Consider the following 14,894-nt stretch of genomic DNA (forward strand, 5'->3'; position numbering starts at 1 on the left):
CCTACAACACCTCACATACAGGTAACCTACAACACCTCACATACAGGTAACCTACAACACCTCACATACAGGTAACCTACAACACCTCACATACAGGTAACCTACAACACCTCACATACAGGTAACCTACAACACCTCACATACAGGTAACCTACAACACCTCACATACAGGTAACCTACAACACCTCACATACAGGTAACCTACAACACCTCACATACAGGTAACCTACAACACCTCACATACAGGTAAACTACAACACCTCACATACAGGTAACCTACAACACCTCACATACAGGTAACCTACAACACCTCACATACAGGTAACCTACAACACCTCACATACAGGTAACCTACAACACCTCACATACAGGTAACCTACAACACCTCACATACAGGTAACCTACAACACCTCACATACAGGTAACCTACAACACCTCACATACAGGTAACCTACAACACCTCACATACAGGTAACCTACAACACCTCACATACAGGTAACCTACAACACCTCACATACAGGTAACCTACAACACCTCACATACAGGTAAACTACAACACCTCACATACAGGTAACCTACAACACCTCACATACAGGTAACCTACAACACCTCACATACAGGTAACCTACAACACCTCACATACAGGTAACCTACAACACCTCACATACAGGTAACCTACAACACCTCACATACAGGTAACCTACAACACCTCACATACAGGTAACCTACAACACCTCACATACAGGTAACCTACAACACCTCACATACAGGTAACCTACAACACCTCACATACAGGTAACCTACAACACCTCACATACAGGTAACTACAACACCTCACATACAGGTAAACCTACAACACCTCACATACAGGTAACCTACAACACCTCACATACAGGTAACCTACAACACCTCACATACAGGTAACCTACAACACCTCACATACAGGTAAACTACAACACCTCACATACAGGTAACCTACAACACCTCACATACAGGTAACCTACAACACCTCACATACAGGTAACCTACAACACCTCACATACAGGTAACCTACAACACCTCACATACAGGTAACCTACAACACACATACAGGTAACCTACAACACCTCACATACAGGTAACATACAACACCTCACATACAGGTAACCTACAACACCTCACATACAGGTAACCAACACACATACAGGTAACTACAACACCTCACATACAGGTAACCTCACATACACCTCATACAGGTAACATACAACACCTCACATACAGGTAACCTACAACACCTCACATACAACACCTCACATACAGGTAACCTACAACACCTCACATACAGGAGTGTGAGACAACACCTCACATACAGGTAACCTACAACACCTCACATACAGGTAACATACAACACCTCACATACAGGTAACCTACAACACCTCACATACAGGTAACCTACAACACCTCACATACAGGTAGGGTCGTGTCGGTGTGTTTGTGTGTGAAGTCGCAGATAGAACTACCCTCATCATGAGAGTGTGAGACTCACCTCGGCTACATTTGCGTTCCTTTTCTTTAATTACTGTGTGTTTCTGTGTGTATGTCCCTGTGTGTGTGTGTGTCTCTGTGTGTATGTCTCTCTCTCTGTGTGTGTGTGTGTTGTGTGTGTGTGTGTGTGTGTGTCTCTGTGTGTATGACTGTCTGTTTCTGTGTGTGTATGTCCCTGTGTGTGTGTGTGTGTCTCTGTGTGTATGTCTCTCTCTCTCTGTGTGTGTGTGTGTGTGTGTGTGTCTGTGTGTCTCTGTGTATGTCTCTGTGTGTGTGTGTCTCTGTGTGTGTGTCAGGAGTTCGTCAGACCCCATGGGTCATGAGGTGGTGTGGGCTCTAGGAGCAGGCTGCAGAAACATGACATCCCTGCAGGTGGCGCCACTACACCCCTGGTGAGTAGTAATGCCGTGGTAGTCGTGAGTTACATTTAATTTGGGGGGTAATTTAGGAGATGCTATTATCCAGAACGACTCAATTTATACCCTAATATTTATAATTTTAAGAAATTAGAGTTAAGAAAAATATATACTAAATAAACTGAAGTCAACGCAATAAAATAACAATAACGAGGCTATATACCGGTAACAAGTCAATATGCGGGGGTACAGGTTAGTCAAGGTAATTGAGGTAAAATGTGCATGTAGGTAGTGTTAAAGTGACATAGATAATATCAGTGTTTAAACAAAGCGGGGGTTAATGCAGATCGTCCGGGTAACCATTTGGTTAATTGCTCAACAGTCTTATAGCTTGGGGGTAGAAGCCTTTTGGACCTAGACTTGGCACTCCGGTACCGCTTGCGGTGCGACAGCAGAGAGAACAGTCTATGACTTGTGTGGATGGAGTCTTTGACAATTATTAGGGCCTTCCTCTGACACCGCCTGGTATAGAGGTCCTGGATGGCAGGAAGCCTGGCCCCAGTGATGTACTGGATCGTACGAACTACCCTCTGTAGCGCCTTGCGGTCGGTGGCCGAGCAGTTGCCATACCAGGCAGTGATGCAACATGCCACATGTTTTCAGTCTCCTGAGGGGAAACAGGGACTGTCGTTCCCTCTTCATGATGACGTTTGGACCATGATAATATGTTGATGATGGAAACTGCAGCCCCATCGATGTGAATGGGGTCGTATTTGGCCCTCCTTTTCCTGTAGTCCACGATCAGCTCCTTTGTCTTGCTTGCGCAGAGGGAGAAGTTCATGTCCGGGCACCACAATACCAGGTCTCTGACCCCCTCCCTATAGGCTGTCTCGTCGTTGTCTGTGATCAGACCTACCACTGTTGTGTCGTCAGCAAACTTAATGATGGTGTTGGAGTCCTGCATGGCGACGCAGTCGTGGGTGAACAGGGAGTACGGGGGGGACTAAGCATGCACCCTTCAGGGACCCCATGTTGAGGATCAGTGTGGCAGAATTGATGTTGCCTACCCTTACCACCTGGGGTGGCCCGTCAGGAAGTCCAGGATCCAGTTGCAGAGGGAGGTGTTTAGTCCCAGGATCCAGTTGCAGAGGGAGGTGTTTAGTCTCAGGATCCAGTTGCAGAGGGAGGTGTGTAGTCCCAGGATCCAGTTGCAGAGGGAGGTGTGTGGTCCCAGGGTCCAGTTGCAGAGGGAGGTGTTTAGTCCCAGGATCCAGTTGCAGAGGGAGGTGTTTAGTCCCAGGATCCAGTTGCAGAGGGAGGTGTTTAGTCCCAGGGTCCAGTTGCAGAGGGAGGTGTTTAGTCCCAGGATCCAGTTGCAGAGGGAGGTGTTTAGTCCCAGGGTCCAGTTGCAGAGGGAGGTGTGTAGTCCCAGGATCCAGTTGCAGAGGGAGGTGTTTAGTCCCAGGATCCAGTTGGAGAGGGAGGTGTGTAGTCCCAGGGTCCAGTTGCAGAGGGAGGTGTTTAGTCCCAGGGTCCAGTTGCCAGGTGTTGCAGATGCAGTTGCAGAGGGAGGTGTTTAGTCCCAGGGTCCAGTTGCAGAGGGAGGTGTCCCAGGGTCCCAGTTGCAGAGGGAGGGATCCCAGGGTCCAGTTGCAGAGGGAGGTGTGTAGTCCCAGGATGCAGTTGCAGAGGGAGGTGTGTAGTCCCAGGATGCAGTTGCAGAGGGAGGTGTGTAGTCCCAGGATGCAGTTGCAGAGGGAGGTGTTTAGTCCCAGGATCCAGTTGCAGAGGGAGGTGTTTAGTCCCAGGATCCAGTTGCAGAGGGAGGTGTTTAGTCCCAGGATCCTTAGCTTAGTGATGAGCTTTGAGGGCACTTTGGTGTTGAACACTGAGCTGTAGACAATGAACAGCATTCTCACATAAACTCAGCAAAAAAAGAAACGTCCCTTTTTCAGGACCCTGTCTCTCAAAGATAATTCATAAAAATCCAGATAACTTCACAGATCTTCATTGTAAAGGGTTTAAACACTGTTTCCCTGCTTGTTCAATGAACCATAAACAATTAATGAACATGCACCTGTGGAACGGTCGTTTAGACACTAACAGCTTACAGACGGTTGGCAATTAAGGTCACAGTTATCAAATAAAATAAAATAAAATTTATTTATATAGCCCTTCGTACATCAGCTGATATCTCAAAGTGCTGTACAGAAACCCAGCCTAAAACCCCAAACAGCAAGCAATGCAGGTGTAGAAGCACGGTGGCTAGGAAAAACTCCCTAGAAAGGCCAAAACCTAGGAAGAAACCTAGAGAGGAACCAGGCTATGTGGGGTGGCCAGTCCTCTTCTGGCTGTGCCGGGTGGGACTTCATTTCAAGATGGCTGCTACCTACATTCCGGTTATGTTGTGAAGCATAAATGAAATAAACACGGACTACGTTGATTCACACTCCACAGATCATGAGGATGTCTTCTTTGTCTGCCTGTGACCTACCGTTATTGATAATAATAATAATAATAATAAGGCAGAACAGTTGAAACTGGAGCAGCAGCACGGCCAGGTGGACTGGGGACAGCAAGGAGTCATCATGTCAGGTAGTCCTGGGGCATGGTCCTAGGGCTCAGGTCCTCCGAGAGAGAGAAAGAAAGAGAGAAAGAGAGAATTAGAGAAAGCACACTTAAATTCACACAGGACACCGAATAGGACAGGAGAAGTACTCCAGATATAACAAACTGAACCTAGCCCCCGACACATAAACTACTGCAGCATAAATACTGGAGGCTGAGACAGGAGGGGTCAGGAGACACTGTGGCCCCATCCTAGGACATCCCCACGACAGGGCCAAACAGGAAGGATATAACCCCACCCACTTTGCCAAAGCACAGCCCCCACACCACTAGAGGGATATCTTCAACCACCAACTTACCATCCTGAGACAAGACTGAGTATAGCCCACAAAGATCTCCGCCATGGCACAACCCAAGGGGGGCGCCAACCCAGACAGGATGACCACATCAGTGAATCAACCCACTCAGGTGACGCACCCCTTCCAGGGACGGCATGTGAGAGCCCCAGTAAGCCAGTGACTCAGCCCCTGTAATAGGGTTAGAGGCAGAGAATCCCAGTGGAGAGAGGGGAACCGGCCAGGCAGAGACAGCAAGGGTGGTTCGTTGCTCCAGAGCCTTTCCGTTCACCTTCCTACTCCTGGGCCAGACTATACTTAATCATATGACCCACTGAAGAGATGAGTCTTCAGTAAAGACTTAAAGGTTGAGACCGAGTTTGCGTCTCTGACATGGGTAGGCAGACCGTTCCATAAAAATGGAGCTCTAATGGAGAAAGCCCTGCCTCCAGCTGTTTGCTTAGAAATTCTAGGGACAATTAGGAGGCCTGCGTCTTGTGACCGTAGCGTACGTGTAGGTATGTACGGCAGGACCAAATCAGAGAGATAGGTAGGAGCAAGCCCATGTAATGCTTTGTAGGTTAGCAGTAACACCTTGAAATCAGCCCTTGCTTTGACAGGAAGCCAGTGTAGGGAGGCTAGCACTGGAGTAATATGATCAAATTTTTTGGTTCTAGTCAGGATTCTAGCAGCCGTATTTAGCACTAACTGAAGTTTATTTAGTGCTTTATCCGGGTAGCCAGAAAGTAGAGCATTGCAGTAGTCTAACCTAGAAGTGACAAAAGCATGGATACATTTTTCTGCATCATTTTTGGACAGAAAGTTTCTGATTTTTGCAATGTTACATAGATGGAAAAAAGCTGTCCTTGAAACAGTCTTTATATGTTCTTCAAAAAGAGATCAGGGTCCAGAGTAACGCCGAGGTCCTTCACAGTTTTATTTGAGACGACTGTACAACCATTAAGTTAAGAAAACTTAGGACACTAAAGAGGCCTTTCTACTGACTCTGAACAACACCAAAAGAAAGATGCCCAGGGTCCCTGCTCATCTGCGTGAACGTGCCTTAGGCATGCTGCAAGGAGGCATGATGACTGCAGATGTGGCCAGGGCAATAAATTGAAATGTCCGTACTGTGAGACGCCTAAGACAGCGCAACAGGAGACAGGACAGACAGCAGACCACGTGTCACAACACCTGCACAGGATAGGTACAGCCGAACATCACACCTGCGGAACAGGTACAGAATGGCAACAAACACTGCCCAATTTACACCAGGAACGCACAATCCCTCCATCAGTGCTCAGACTGTCCGCAATAGGCTGAGAAAGGCTGGACTGGGGGCTTGTAGGCCTGTTGTAAGGCAGGTCCTCACCAGATATCAAATCAAATCAAATTTATTTATATAGCCCTTCGTACATCAGCTGATATCTCAAAGTGCTGTACAGAAACCCAGCCTAAAACCCCAAACAGCAAGCAATGCAGGTGTAGAAGCACGGTGGCTAGGAAAAACTCCCTAGAAAGGCCAAAACCTAGGAAGAAACCTAGAGAGGAACCAGGCTATGTGGGGTGGCCAGTCCTCTTCTGGCTGTGCCGGGTGGAGATTATAACAGAACATGGCCAAGATGTTCAAATGTTCATAAATGACCAGCATGGTCGAATAATAATAAGGCAGAACAGTTGAAACTGGAGCAGCAGCACAGTCAGGTGGAAGTTGAAACTGGAGCAGCAGCATGGCCAGGTGGACTGGGGACAGCAAGGAGTCATCATGTCAGGTAGTCCTGGGGCATGGTCCTAGGGCTCAGGTCAGTTGAAACTGGAACAGCAGCATGGCCAGGTGGACTGGGGACAGCAAGGAGTCATCATGTCAGGTAGTCCTGGGGCATGGTCCTAGGGCTCAGGTCCTCCGAGAGAGAGAAAGAAAGAGAGAAGGAGAGAATTAGAGAACGCACACTTAGATTCACACAGGACACCGAATAGGACAGGAGAAGTACTCCAGATATAACAAACTGACACCAGCCCCCCGACACATAAACTACTGCAGCATAAATACTGGAGGGTGAGACAGGAGGGGTCAGGAGACACTGTGGCCCCATCAGAGGACACCCCCGGACAGGGCCAAACAGGAAGGATATAACCCCACCCACTTTGCCAAAGCACAGCCCCCACACCACTAGAGGGATATCTTCAACCACCAACTTACCATCCTGAGACAAGGCTGATTATAGCCCACAAAGATCTCCGCCACGGCACAACCCAAGGGGGGCGCCAACCCAGACAGGATGACCACAACAGTGAATCAACCCACTCAGGTGACGCACCCCCTCCAGGGACGGCATGAGAGAGCCCCAGTAAGCCAGTGACCCAGCCCCTGTAATAGGGTTAGAGGCAGAGAATCCCAGTGGAAAGAGGGGAACCGGCCAGGCAGAGACAGCAAGGTAGTTCGTTGCTCCAGAGCCTTTCCGTTCACCTTCCCACTCCTGGGCCAGACTACACTCAATCATACGACCCACTGAAGAGATGAGTCTTCAGTAAAGACTTAAAGGTTGAGACCGAGTTTGCGTCTCTGACATGGGTAGGCAGACCGTTCCATAAAAATGGAGCTCTATAGGAGAAAGCCCTGCCTCCAGCTGTTTGCTTAGAAATTCTAGGGACAATTAGGAGGCCTGCGTCTTGTGACCGTAGCGTACGTGTAGGTATGTACGGCAGGACCAAATCAGAGAGATAGGTAGGAGCAAGCCCATGTAATGCTTTGTAGGTTAGCAGTAAAACCTTGAAATCAGCCCTTGCTTTGACAGGAAGCCAGTGTAGAGAGGCTAGCACTGGAGTAATATGATCCAATTTTTTGGTTCTAGTCAGGATTCTAGCAGCCGTATTCAGCACTAACTGAAGTTTATTTAGTGCTTTATCCGGGTAGCCGGAAAATAGAGCATTGCAGTAGTCTAATCTAGAAGTGACAAAAGCATGGATTAATTTTTCTGCATCATTTTTGGACAGAAAGTTTCTGATTTTTGCAATGTTACGTAGATGGAAAAAAGATGTCCTTGAAATGGTCTTGATATGTTCTTCAAAAGAGAGATCAGGGTCCAGAGTAACGCCGAGGTCCTTCACAGTTTTATTTGAGACAACTGTACAACCATTAAGATTAATTGTCAGATTCAACAGAAGATCTCTTTGTTTCTTGGACCTAGAACAAGCATCTCTGTTTTGTCCGAGTTTAATAGTAGAAAGTTTGCAGCCATCCACTTCCTTATGTCTGAAACACATGCTTCTAGCGAGGGCAATTTTGGGGCTTCACCATGTTTCATTGAAATGTACAGCTGTGTGTCATCCGCATAGCAGTGAAAGTTTACATTATGTTTTCGAATAACATCCCCAAGAGGTAAAATATATAGTGAGAACAATAGTGGTCCTAAAACGGAACCTTGAGGAACACCGAAATTTACAGTTGATTTGTCAGAGGATATCACCGGCAACAACGTCGCCTATGGGCACAAACCCACCGTTGTCTGGTGAGAACCTGCCTTACATCACCAGCAACTATGTCGCCAATGTCGCCTAAACCCATCGTCGCTGGACCAGACAGGACTGGAAAAAAGTGCTCTTTACTTACGAGTCACGGTTTTGTCTCACCAGCGGTGATGGTCGGATCCGCGTTTATTGTCGAAAGAAAGAGTATTACACTGAAAGAATGAGCTTTACACTGAGGCCTGTACTCTGAAGTGGGATCGATTTGGAGGTGGAATGTCCTTCATGGTCTGGGGCGGTGTGTCACAGCCTCATTGGACTGAGCTTGTTGTCATTGCAGGCAATCTCAACCCTGTGCGTTACAGGGAAGACATCCTCCTCCCTCATGTGGTACCTTTCCTGCAGGCTCATCCTGACATGACTCTCCATCATGACAATGCTACCAGCCATACTGCTCGTTCTGTGTGTGATTTCCTGCAAGACAGGAATGTTAGTGTTGTGCCATGGCCAGCGAAGAGCCTGGATCTCAATCCCATTGAACATGTCAGGGACCTGTTGGATCGGAGGGTGAGGGCTAGTGCCATTCCCCCCAGAAATGTCCGGGAACTTGCAGGTGACTTGGTGGAAGAGTGGGATAACAACTCACAGCAAGAACTGGCAAATCTGGTGCAGTCCATGAGGAGGAGATGCACTGCAGTACTTAATGCAGCTGGTGGCCACACCAGATACTGACTGTTACTTTTGATTGTGACCCCCCTTTTGTTCAGGGACACATTATTCAATTTCTGTTAGTCACATGTCTGTGGAACTTGTTCAGTTTGTCTCAGTTGTTGAATCTTGTTATGTTCATACAAATATTTACACATGTTAATTAAGTTTGCTGAAAATAAATGCAGTTGACAGTGAGAGGACATTTCTTTTTTTGCTGAGTTTAGGTGTTCCTTTTGTCCAGGTTTGAAAGGGCAGTTAATACTATGGCCTTATAATACACTGACCCCTACAGGCATACACCTGCTACTGCTCCCTAGTTAATACTGAAGCCTTATAACACACTGACCCCTACAGGCATACACCTGCTACTGCACCCTGACTCTAATATAAAGGGCAGTGTGGAGTGCCATAGAGATTGTGTCATCTGTGGATCAGTTGGGGCGGTATGCAAATTGCAGTGGGTTTCTGGGATAATGGTGTTGATGTGAGGCTACTCTGTGCCTCCTGCACATACGTACTGTTGGGTGACTCTGAACAACTCTGAACTTACAATAGCCCCAAGTCGTTATATATTACATTTTTTCTTGTGCATTTTGCTATTTAGATATTTGCCTCATGATTCCTGCATGCCTTGTTGACTACAAACTTTCTTTACCCAACCGTGGGACAGACTATATTTGTTCCCACACTGAGGACTCTGACTCTATTGGTTACACAGACTTTTGTCCTCCCATCCTATTCTAACCACCTCTCGCCGGCTTAATATTCATGTTACCTGATGAAATTGCTGTACAATATGATCTTGTTGCCATCTGATGCACATTCAGATGTCATAAATCAGCACTGCAGTGCTCTCCCTGTCCTCTGCCGTGCCTTGATTGTATTACTGCTGATGATATCTGGAATGTGCATGTACACCCTGGCCCATCTACTGTTGCTTGCCCCAATTCTGACTTGTGCTCCGATATCTGCTTCACTGATTTCTGCTTTTGTAAAAGCCTGGGTTTTCTGCATGTTAACACTAGAAGCTTATTACCTAAAATGGATCAATTGAAAGTGTGGGTTCACAGCTCCAATCCAGATGTGTTGGTCATTACTGAGACGTGGTTCAGAAAGAGTGTTTTGAACACTGATGTTAACCTTTCTGGTTACAACCTTTTTGGAGAAGACAGATCTTCCAAAGGTGGTGGAGTGGCAATCTTTACCAAGGATCACCTTCAGTGCTCGGTTGTCTCCACCAAGTCTGTCCCCAAACAAACAATTTGATTTGCTGGTTTTAAGCATTAAACTTTCAAATAGCTTTTCGTTGACTGTCTCTGTTGTTTTATCGTCCTCCATGAGCACCGGCCTGTACCCTACCTGCCCTAAACTCTCTCTTGGGACCTTACACTAAGTCTGAATTTGTCCTGCCAGGTGACCTAAACTGGGACATGCTTAAACCACCTGACCAAGTCCTAAAGCAATGGGACTCCCTAAATCTTTCTCAGATTATTACCAATCCCACAAGGTATGACTCCAAACACCCAGAATAGGCTACTCTCCTCGATGTTATCCTCACAAATAATCCTGATAGGTATCAGTCTGGTGTTTTCTGTAATGACCTTAGTGATCACTGTTTTACAGCCTGTGTTCGTAATGGCTGCTCAGTGAAACGACCTGTCCTCATGTATCATAGACGCTTTCTAGAAAACTTTAATGAGCAAGCCTTCCTTCATGAACTGGCCTCTGTAAAATGTTATAGAATCAGCTTGATCCCCTCTGTCGAAGACGCTTGGACCTTCTTTTTTGATATTTCCAGTGGTATTGTTAACAAACACACCCCCATAAAGAAAAATGAAAAATAAGTGCACTCAGGCTATCCGGAAGTCCAAAGTTAGTTCATTTAAGGAGCAGTTCTCTCTCTGTGGGTCGAACCCCAAAAAGTTCTGGAAAATGGAGAATAAACCCTCCTCACAGCTGCCCATGTCCCTTAATGTTGATGATGTGGTTGTTACTGACAAGGACCACATGTCCCTTAATGTTGATGATGTGGTTGTTACTGACAAGGACCACATGTCCCTTAATGTTGATGTGGTTGTTACTGACAAGGACCACATGTCCCTTAATGATGATGATGTGGTTGTTACTGACAAGGACCACATGTCCCTTAATGTTGATGTGGTTGTTACTGACAAGGACCACATGTCCCTTAATGATGATGATGTGGTTGTTACTGACAAGGACCACATGTCCCTTAATGTTGATGTGGTTGTTACTGACAAGGAGCCCATGTCCCTTAATGATGATGATGTGGTTGTTACTGACAAGGAGCCCATGTCCCTTAATGATGATGATGTGGTTGTTACTGACAAGGACCACATGTCCCTTAATGATGATGTGGTTGTTACTGACAAGGACCACATGTCCCTTAATGATGATGATGTGGTTGTTACTGACAAGGAGCCCATGTCCCTTAATGATGATGATGTGGTTGTTACTGACAAGGAGCACATGTCCCTTAATGGTGATGATGTGGTTGTTACTGACAAGGAAGCACATGTCCCTTCATGTTGATGATGTGGTTGTTACTGACAAGGACCACATGTCCCTTAATGATGATGATGTGGTTGTTACTGACAAGGAGCCCATGTCCCTTAATGATGATGATGTGGTTGTTACTGACAAGGAGCACATGTCCCTTAATGGTGATGATGTGGTTGTTACTGACAGGAAGCACATGTCCCTTCATGTTGATGATGTGGTTGTTATTGACAAGAAGCACATGGCTGAACTTTTTAAATCACCACTTCATTAAGTCAGGATTCCTATTTGACTCTGTCATGGCTCCTTACCTGTCCAACATTTCCTCATCTCTCACCCCTTCTAATGTGACTATCCCCGATGCTTCTCCCTCTTTTTCCCCACTGCCCTGCTACAAAGTTTCTCCCTGCAGGCGGTCACTGAGTCCGAGGTGCTAAAGGAGCTCCTTGAACTTAACCCCTAAAAAACATCTGGGTCAGATGGTTTAGACCTTTTCTTCTTTAAGGTTGCTGCCCATATCATCGCCAAGCCTGTCTCTGACCTTTTCAACCTGTCTCTCATTTCTGCAGAGGTCCCCATTGCTTGGAAGGCAGCCACAGTTTAAAGGGGAAGATCAAGCTGATCCTAACTGTTATGGGCCTATTTCTATTTTGCCCTGTTTATCAAAAGTGTTGGAAAAACATGTCAATAATCTACTGACTGGCTTTCTTGATGTCCATAGTATTCTCTCTGGTATGCAATCTGGTTTCCGCTCAGGTTATGGATGTGTCACTGCAACCTTAAAGGTCCAAAATGATGTCACCATTGTCTTTGATTCTAAGCAATATTGGGCTGCTATTTTTATTGACTCGGCCAAAGCTTTTGATACGGTAGACCATTCCATTCTTGTGGGCTGACTAAGGAGTATTGGTGTCTCTGAGGGGTCTTTGGTCTGATTTGCTAACTACCTCTCTCAAAGAGTGCAGTGTATAAAGTCATAACATCTGCTGTCTCAGCCACTGCTGAGAGTACACCGAGGCTCGATTCTAGGGCCCCACGCTCTTCTCAATTTACATCAACAACATATCTCAGGCAGTAGGAAGCTTTCTCATCCATTTATATGCAGATGATACAGTCTTATACTCAGCTGGTCCCTCCTTGGATTTTGTGTTAAATGCTCTACAACAAAGCTTTCTTACTGTCCAACAAGCTTTCTCTACCCTTAACCTTGTTCTGAACACCTCCAAAACAAAGGTCATGTGGTTTGGTAAGAAGAATGCCCCTCTTCCCACAGGTGTGATTACTACCTCTGAGGGTTTAGAGCTTGAGGTAGTCACCTCATACAAGTACTTGGGAGTATGGCTAGACAGTACACTGTCCTTCTCTCATCACATATCAAAGCTGCAGGCTAAAGTTAAATCTAGACTTGGTTTCCTCTATCGTAATCACTCCTCTTTCACCCCAGCTGCCAAACTAACCCTGATTCAGATGACCATCCTACCCATGCTAGATTACGGATACATCATTTATAGATCGGTAGGTAAGGGTGCTCTCGAGCGGCTAGATGTTCTTTACCGTTCGGGCATCAGATTTACCACCAATGCTCCGTATAGAACACATTACTGCACTCTGTACTCCTCTGTAAACTGGTCATGTCTGTGTCATGACGTTGGCCTCTTTGGGTATTGCAAAGCCCCCTCACCCTCTCCCTGCCTCCCCCTTGCCCCCTTCAACTAGGTTGCTGTGGTCAGAGAGACGTCGTAAATTCCTGAGGATCTCCTCATGGACACACAGTATAGAGAGAGTAGATTTTCATAGAGGACAAAGGAAATCCTTCCACCTCACAGAACTTGAGGTACGAACAAATTTCATGTTCCATAGAAAGTATAAAAGATCGGTGAAGAATCCAGCTACGAACTGGTCCGTTTGTCACAACTTGGGGAAGCTCATGGGAGAAGGTGCGGCCACATTACCATAACGCTGTTTATATTATAGCCTCAGATATGAGGTTTGCATCTAATTGTCGTAAAAGATGAATGAGTGAGTATGATACTGTTTGTATAATTTTACAATGTGATTTTGGACTGTTTAATGAAGGAAAACTCAAAAAGGGAATAGGATTTGAACTAAATCAGAGGACCGCCCCTGAGCCCAGTTAGGGTCAGACATCCTGGGACAGCCTTTTCTGCCATTCCCAATAAAAACCCCACTCGGGTTTTCGATCAGCAGACCGAGCTTACCTCAATTACGAGATGGCTAAAGGTTGCAGACCATGTTTTTCTCCATTAGGAGGACAAAGGTTGTAGACCATTGCTGAATCTTTTAACCATACCACGTGGTTAAACTCTTAGACTATCGATACCGACAGAATAAAAACAAGTCCTTGATATTAATTACTTTTACAATTGTTCCCGAATGAGTGAGCATTCATGTGTAAAGGATTAGCATTTCAATTGTTATAATTATTAACTCTGTAGTGACTTCTCATCTGACCTTTTTGTCTAACAAGCTGCCATGCCGGTTTAGCCCACTAGGGCAGTTACTTAGTTAGTAATAAATAATTATAATTATAATTAATTATTTAAATGTAATTATTTAAGACAATTGATGTATGGATGACTCATAGTGAAGACTGGGTTCGTGCAGATAACCAACAATTTATGACGTTTGGAATGAGACTAACGTGGTAAAGTAAATAATTCATTAATTCGAAGACTAATTGATCAGAAAATATCTGAAAAGTTATTTTAGGAAATTATAACTTTGTAATCTGAATATTTTTCCTTGGTGCCCCGACTTCCTAGTAATTACAGTTACATGATTAATCAGTAGAATCGCGTAATAACTAATTACAGAGAATCTTTGATAAAAACTATCAGTCTTCAGTTAATGATAGTAAAGACACGACATCTGTATACCCGTCGCAAGACCCACTGGTTGATGCTTATTTATAAAACCCTCTTAGGCCTCACTCCCCCCTATCTGAGATATCTACTGCAGCCCTCATCCTCCACATACAACACCGATTCTGCCAGTCCCATTCTGTTAAAGGTCCCCAAAGCACACACATCCCTGGGTCGCTCCTCTTTTCAGTTCTCTGCAGCTAGCGACTGGAACGAGCTACAACAAACACTCAAACTGGACAGTTTTATCTCAATCTCTTCATTCAAAGACTCAATCATGGACATTCTTACTGACAGTTGTGGCTGATTCTCGTGATGTATCTTTGTATCTACCTTCTTGCCCTTTGTGCTGTTGTCTGTGTACAATAATGTTTGTACCATGTTTTGTGCTACTAATATGTTGTGTTGCTACCATGCCGTGTTGTCATGTGTTGCTGCCATGCTATGTTGTTGTCTTTAGGTCTCTCTTTATGTAGTATTGTGCCCAATACTGTCTGTACCATGTTTTTGTGCTGCTACCATGTTGTGTTGC

General features: G+C 45.6%; 1 protein-coding gene across 1 annotated transcript in view; it reads left to right on the plus strand.

The window, feature by feature from the left end:
- The window catches only part of LOC112238452 (F-box only protein 41-like), a 71,811-nt gene that overhangs the window by 35,021 nt on the left and 21,896 nt on the right, over nucleotides 1-14,894 (plus strand). The window contains exon 8 of the mRNA XM_042298552.1: nucleotides 1,822-1,917. Within this exon, the coding sequence (XP_042154486.1) occupies nucleotides 1,822-1,917 (96 nt within the window). The remainder of the gene's footprint in view (nucleotides 1-1,821; nucleotides 1,918-14,894) is intronic.

Source organism: Oncorhynchus tshawytscha, linkage group LG15 (assembly GCF_018296145.1).
Source record: "Oncorhynchus tshawytscha isolate Ot180627B linkage group LG15, Otsh_v2.0, whole genome shotgun sequence".
NCBI lineage: Eukaryota > Metazoa > Chordata > Actinopteri > Salmoniformes > Salmonidae > Oncorhynchus > Oncorhynchus tshawytscha.